At 36.6% G+C, this 7618-nt stretch overlaps 1 protein-coding gene across 2 annotated transcripts in view; it reads right to left on the bottom strand.

Annotated features, from left to right (window-relative positions):
• Positions 1–662: 662 nt before the first annotated feature.
• The window catches only part of Klhl14 (kelch like family member 14), a 104326-nt gene continuing 97370 nt past the window's right edge, over positions 663–7618 (bottom strand). For both annotated transcript variants that reach the window (XM_010641470.2, XM_010641471.1), the window contains exons 6-9: positions 6740–6930; positions 6500–6658; positions 3815–3972; positions 663–1689 (exon numbers count right to left, since the gene is read on the bottom strand). In XM_010641470.2, coding sequence (XP_010639772.1) covers positions 1549–1689; positions 3815–3972; positions 6500–6658; positions 6740–6930 — 649 coding nt within the window. In that variant the 3' untranslated portion in view covers positions 663–1548. The remainder of the gene's footprint in view (positions 1690–3814; positions 3973–6499; positions 6659–6739; positions 6931–7618) is intronic.

Raw genomic sequence — 7618 nt, 5'->3', positions numbered from 1 at the left:
TATATATATATATATATATATTTTACAATGGATCCTTTGGACCTGAACATACAAATAAATACAAAAACAATGGAGATTGCACTTTACTGTAGAAACGGCATAGGATTCCAGGTACCCATCCATCGTGATGTGCCCCGCAATGAAAGCTTATGACCAAGGCATTTTTAATCTGTCCCTTTCCCGTATTGTCATTTTAAGTGTCATATTTGTTGAAGCATTCATCATTTCTGGGTGATTAAAAAAGTATTTTAGGCTTTTATTTACTTCTAACAGTCAAGCTCTGAAGAGCTTGAAAGTCAAATTCATATTCCTGCCAGTTAGCTCTTCTGATTGGCCACACTGAGACTATACCATGCTCTCCTGACCTTCTGTTCCTAAATTCCTCATGCTGCTAAAGACAAGTAGCCATTGCTAACTTAACTGAGTTCCAGCGTCTGTGGTGATGACAAACTAAATAATGAAGAACTGGGGGGAAGAATGAGATTAAGTCAAGCGTCTGGAGCCAGCCACAGCTGAGGAAGAGGAGAAGCATTTTGTCAGGGGCTACGATGTTGTAAGTTGTGTGTTTTAGGTCTAGAGAGACAACTTAGATTTTACTTAAAGGAAATGATTTTTTCTTTTCATCCCTGAATTTCTGAAAGCCATCTCTAAGTTTTCATTATGGATCAGGTTTGGTTCAGATGTTTTTTTCTAACAGAATTTCTGGAATATCATGTGACTGAATTCGTCAGTTCTGTCTTTTGAAGCAAACAGCCTGTGTGTTCATTATGTAAATACTGCAAAAAAATAGGAAACCATAAGCCTCTGTGAACTGAATAGTGATAGAGTATGCTTTTGTTTTCATTTTGGGGTAGCACTGAGGACACAGAAATTAGTACTCTGGCTAGCCTAGCTCTAGAGGGCACAAAGCAATTGCTATAAGAGCCAACAACTTGCTCTTCTTTGCTCTCCTGAGGTGCTGTAAAAGCAGAAGGTACATGAAATAGAGTTGTAGGCAAACAAAAGTGCCTCTCTTTAATCCTATATGATTTTCTGTAACTGTATTGCCTATGGAGTTTATGAAGTAGCCAAAGGTTAGGAATACAGAATCAAGTGGCAATATCTGTAATGCAGTATAAGTATTGCAGTGGGTCAGATTTGGAATCGTCCATGTACACAATATCTCCAAAACTTCAACATCGACCACATGCAGGTAGACTACAATGCACAATACTGATCTTAAGTCTCTCTGGGGCCAGTATTCTGTACTTTCTCTTTCTCCTTTTGCTAGTTAAGATCCTCGTGAGAAGTTTTTGTATATCTGGGACAAGTTAAAACCAGTCTGAATGGAAGAGTTTGTCACCATAGGAAGTTGGATGTGATCTGAGTTACAGACACAATGTCTGCTCCAGAACAAGTCTCTTTCTCTGTAGTTACTTGCAAATCATCAGAAACCAAAGGTGGGTTTCAGCAGTTGTACTATTAGAATGCACAGTTCCTATGAGAGAGTGACATCACCTGTCACTGCTTCCCAGGACGTGATGCTGTCCATTCGAGGCTTTCCTGGTATCATTTGTTGTAGGGCACACAGGCAGGAAGGATGACTGTGGCACAGGCTGGGCCTGCCAGGGGTTCTGCGACATCTCCTTCAAGTTCTGTCCAGCTTCCTTTTTCTGGACAGTAGCATATTGTAGACGATTTATAGGCCCCCTGTAATGACAGAGCAGGGGGCATTTAGAGAAAGATTTTCTGAGAAGAGCAATGGTAATATTATTCATCATATTTACATTGGAGACAAAAGATCTCTGCTCTTGCTAGAAATTTCCAAATCAAAGCAGTTGACTTTAAACTGTTTTATTCCAAGCCAAAATTTAAAAGGCACACTTCACAGTTTTTTGATGACTAATAATAAGATTCAAAAAATACCTATAGCATCTTAGACACTTAACAAATCTTTTAAAATAACTGACCAAAATTGAAGTCGGCCACCTGGTTTATATTAAATAACTAAAGGGACAAATTTACCTTAATATTCCAATAGTTGAAGTAAGTTTGTTATCTCACTTCTTCAATTTTAATTTGTCATTGTGGAGAATCAGAGCTGGCATTGAAAATCAGTTTAAAGTAAACTGGAAATGAAGTCTTGTCAACTTCTTCCCACACTGATTTGCTTATTTCCAAAAGGATACATGAGAATAAAGAGGTCTTTAACTTTGTGTTTTTTGTCAAATTTAGGGACTACTGCTTGTGTAAAATTTTCTCTTCTCAAACCAAAGCAACTTGGTACTTTAGGCATCAAACCAAAAACCCAACTGGTAGACATTTTCTGAGGTTGCTTCCAAACACACATACTCTTGTAGTTGACAATTTACACCAGCAAACAAGCACGAGTACAAATACTTAGTTATATATGACAGCAGCACATATGTGCTATCAAGTAACTAATACTTTTATAAAGCTCCCTAAAACTTAATTTCATGATCATGTTTGCCATAGAAGAAATAAAACTAATATTATTAAGATTCCCAAGTGATTTTATAAAATGGACACAGATAAATGAAAAATAAAACAATGGCCATCATTTAAAAAGGAAATGTGTAGACCAAGAGACCTGATATGTCTTCTTCTGATGTGATATAATTTAAAATACACAGCCTCCTTGTCAGGAGGCTTCTCTTTCTTGAAAAGAAGGAGAAGAAGAAGAAGGAGGAGGAGGAGGAGAAAAGGAGGAAGAGAGAAGGAGGAGGAGGAGGAGGAGGAGGAGGAAAATGAAAAGTTTGAATTTAAGCCCTATCTTTAACTTTGGGTCTGCAGGATATACTGAGATGAAAACTATTTTAAATGATACCACAAGAAAATCATTAGTCAGCTTCAGGCAGGTGCAGTGCCACTGAGCTACATCCCCGGCCTCTTCATTAGCCAAATTCAGAATGTAGGGTGTTTTGTCTAATAACTGACCCTGTTTTGGGAACAAGTCAATGGCATGGAACAAAAAGTGTGGCAGAGGTAATGTTCCAGATTGCAAAGAGACCTATAGTAACCAAATAGGAGTTGACTTGTTGGAACATAAAGAGTGAACATGCTAATTTGAGAAGTACATCTTTGCTTTTTCTAAGTCAATAAGGGAAATTTGAATATGGACTATATATAAAAAAAATTGTTACTTTTGTTGGGTGTGATAAATGATAGTGTATTTATAATTTTAATGTTTTAAGAGAAAAATACTGGGGCATTTAGGGTGAAATAATATAATGTTGCCATTTGCATCAAGTTTCTTCAGCCAAAATATTTTAAAGGAGTGTTGGTAAAATAAGCATGGCAAATATTGATGGGTATTGATGCTGAATGATGAGTTAATGAGGGCACAAAGTAAAGCCAATTTTTGCATATGTTTGAAAATTTTCATGAGAAAGAGGGAAAATCGTGAAATGCAAATTGTACCTTCTAAATATAATTCATGGGCACTGAAGAATTAATTTCCATTTTTCATGGCTGACTGTTCAGAAACTTTTCAGACTCTCCTATTCAATTTCCACAGAGCATTTGTGAAATCACTTCCATTTGACTTTTAGTTGGAAAACCAGAAGCACAAAAACATTGGGATAGGACAAACCTGAGGCCAAACCCATGTTGTGATGCAGTTTATCAGATAGCAAGGCAGTTCACCAGTGGTACTGTTAATTCTGTTTTACCACCTACAGTAACTTTGGGCTCGCACCTAGACACGGTATTCTTAAGAGGAGCAACTGCAGATGATAATACACATGGAAAGGATCAAACAGAAAAAAAATGAGCGCAAGCAGAGAGGAGGAGGCTGTGACAGAGGTGCACATACCATACTCCAACTGTAGCCTCCCACAAGGTAAATGCTGTCATCAAGCACTGCACAGCCAGGACCACTTCGACCCTCCAGAATGGGAGTTTGCAGAATATTCCACTGGTCACCTTTTGGGTCATAGCATTCCACAAGCATTACGTCCAGGTGGGAGAAACCTAAGTAACATCAGAAAATGGAACCACAAAAGAATACACTGTCAAGGCCCGTATTTACGGTCAGGAATTTTTTTTTTTTTTGGAAAGGTCCAAGAAGTGGACAATTGCGTCTTTGAAGCTACAAAGGTATAAATTCACTGGTGAAATTGGGAGCCATATTGGAATGACCTTAAAATATGACAAACAAATTCTTTGTATTTTGGATTAATTAGAAGCAAGAAAGCCTGAGTAAATGTCATTAGTACAGATTGATTATATGGTGGTAGATCATATTAAAAATGTTTTATTAAAATGGTATTTTGAAAGGTTTAAAATAAGATTACTTAAGCAAGCATTTTTATAAAGTACTTACAGTAGTCTAGTTTTACTTTTTAAGTGCTTTATCTAACTGAAGTCATTCCTCTCCACTACTATATGAGATAGCTACTATTGTTATATTCACTCCATAGATAAGGGAGCTGTAGGGCGGAGAAAGTCAGTGACTACTCTGTCACAAGCAGGTAAACAGATAGGCTGAGATTTGAACCCAGTTAAAAAGAGCTCAGATCTCAGACTCTTACAGAGTTCACAGTATTGCTTTTCTTCAAGGAATATTTAACTCATTCAAAATATTGCAATTAATTAACAAAACATTGCTCACTGTCCTTTACCACTTTTCCAGTCTGTATTTGTACTCAGCTCTAATGATGTGAATGGTCTCTAACTTCCTAAGATCGAAGTTGGGGCAGGGCCTGAGGGGCTTCTCCTTTTACTTCTGATACAGCTTCTCAGAGATGGAGGTAGTAACCAGGTCACCAAGAACAATATATGTAGGTTGATGGACTTCCCCAGAGTCCTACTTTTAATTTTTTTTGTGGGGGGAACCCTAGGCTGAACCTCATGGTCACTCAGCAGATAAAATGGCTTTTTTCCCCTCTAGTTAAATGCATTTTATGGCTATTGGTTAGCTGAAAATCAGTGTAAATATTGAACTAACTAACATATTGGACTATACCAAATATTGAGAAGACTAATAAAAAGGAACGATTTTCATTTCTGATAGGTTATTTCAGTTAGTATTTCTTGTATAAAATGAATCACAAAGATGGATGCTGGTATAGTAGAGCAATGTGCCCTCTGCACTGTTAGAAGCATAATACATCGGCATGAGCCAGTGGGGAAACTCCAGTTTCTGAAGTTCTAGAGGCATTGTTTGAGGATATATGTATCTTCTCTGTGGCACATATGATGCATTATTGGATAGGTTGTCTGTCATCCTCACGGAAACCATCAAGGATAGGCTAATTATCCACACAAGTCATAAATGCATAACCAGGATGCAAATCTAGGCTTAGATGAAGTCTTTCCTTACCTTTCCTGCCATGATGTCCACTGAGCTAAGCTACTTTTGACGTATGTGTGTGCTACTTTTCATTTAGATGGTCATTAACTGGCCTGGCTGTCCATACATAACCTTGAATATCAAAAGTCCCTGAAACATTTTGGCAGTATCTTGTGTAAAAGGAATGGGAAAAAATTACATTTAAAGTAGAAAGCTGTAGAGTTGATGTAAAACACATTGAGATAAGGTGAAATAGAGTATGAGGTGAAACAAAGCAGCCCTCGTGAGAATTAAACATGAATTAAGAAAAACAGAAAAACATTTCTGTCTGATCTATTTTTTAAGATGCATATATTATTGTAAAATAAATGCACAGATGTATCTCATCTATTATAATGGAATAGCATGTTTCCCCTTTAATTTGGATTCGAGGATCAGAGTGGGAAAAGATTTTTAAAATTCAACCGGACCAGTTTATTTATTTTCAGATGAGGAAATTGAGGCCTAAGGTATGTCAGTGATGTTTTCAATACCTGTCAGATTCAGTGTTGTACACTACACATGAAAGTTAGATGTACAATAAGACACAAAAAGTTGCAGTCCTGTACAGATCTAGCAAAGAAAAGGAGTGAAAATGTAATGTGGCTCTGAAATACTGTGCTTTAAGTTTTTATTAAAAAAAAAGCAATTCAATTTGAGAATTGTAAGTGGTTTGATATTCAATACTTGAACAATTTTAAATTTAGACAAAGAGTATACCAAATGTTTTCTTTAAGGTGAAAAAAAAATCACACATTAGCTTTGCACAGCTACGGCCAAAGTTCTTTATGATTACTGCAAAAAACAGTTTTCTGTAAAAATTCATTACTATCACTTTAGTCATAAGAAATAATTCATTTCGTTGGATTCATAATGAATTGTTTGTGCTTTTCAGTTTTTAAGGCTCTCTTTTAAAAAATGTTCTATAGACCTCATTATTCATTTCTTTAGTGTGTATGGTAACTCAAAAATAATCCTATATGCAGAAAAGTTAGAATAAATGCTTGCTCAAGGGTACTGCTCATTTACACAGAGTAGATTTTATTTGGTCAACATGTTTTTTACTTGGTTAACTGATTATTTAACAGAAACCCCCTTAGCAAGAAACATGAGATGCAAATGCTGTTGTGATTAAAACAAAAGAAGAAGAAGAAAAAAGAAAAAGACCTTTCAAATGATTTCCTCCAATTGCATACAAGCGCTCATTCATTACAGCCAAAGTGTGGATTGCGCGTTTTGTGTTCATATCTTGTTTTCGAGCCCAGACATCCATTACAGGGTCATAGCAATATAGCCATGGGACATATTCTCCATTGTGTACACCCCCTGTGAATTAAACATATACATACAAGTCAAGCAAGCGCCTTGGAACTGAACCTTGGAACAGAGAGCTAAGGAATGACTTGCCTGAAATGTATATCTTCCCATTGTGCACTGCTCCTGCATGAGCTGCCAGAGGCTGTGGCAAAGAGGACACATAGCGCCATTCGTTTGTGTCCAGGTTATAGCACTCCACGCTGGACAAGTAGCCGGTTTCATTCCTCCCACCAATAACATATAAATGCTTGTCCAGCCGACATGCGTAGAAACTGGCTCTTCTATAATGGAAACAACACACAGTGAATCACAGGAGGAGCTGTGAAGTGCCACCTCTGAAAAAGGACACAAATCCTTCAGGGAAACGGGGTACAGCCTGCTTCACAGAGGGCTGCAAACCTTTAAACACCATACATCTACTTTTGAATTCTAAGGCTGGATGCAGTGATCACAGGCGTTGGCCATTCTGGTTAACATTTTTGATATTAAAGCAGCAGTAAAGGAGAAAATCATCAACTCTTTGTTTTACCTCTTTTTATTTTGCTTTTCATACACTGTGAAAATGTTCATTAATGTTTGGGATATTTGGTACCTTGTAAGGCTATCACAGATCAGTAAGACAAAGTGAAAAATGAGGTAGATAATGTAACAATAATAAATTATCTTGACATTCACTTTCTTTATGGTCCTTCAAGGGTCATTGTTCCCAATTTATAAGAGAACTACATCATCAAAATTTTTCTTCAATTATCTTTTTTTTTCTTCTTAGTATTACTGCAAATAGAATAACTTTTGTGAACTTCATATAATGCTAAAATGTTGCTCTTCTCTAACCAATTACAGGAATTTCATCTAAGTAGCTTTGCTATTGATTTTAAAGGGCTGTTGGGTATTTTTAAAGTTTCTTTTCAAGATAGGCTATTGACTAAATTTTCCTACTATACCATCCACAAAAAAAAAAAAAAAAAA

This window comes from Fukomys damarensis, unplaced genomic scaffold, assembly GCF_012274545.1.
Source record: "Fukomys damarensis isolate Sample0158 unplaced genomic scaffold, DMR_v1.0_HiC HiC_scaffold_30, whole genome shotgun sequence".
In the NCBI taxonomy this organism is placed as follows: Eukaryota; Metazoa; Chordata; class Mammalia; order Rodentia; family Bathyergidae; genus Fukomys; species Fukomys damarensis.
This window is presented reverse-complemented; position numbering and strand designations above follow the sequence as displayed.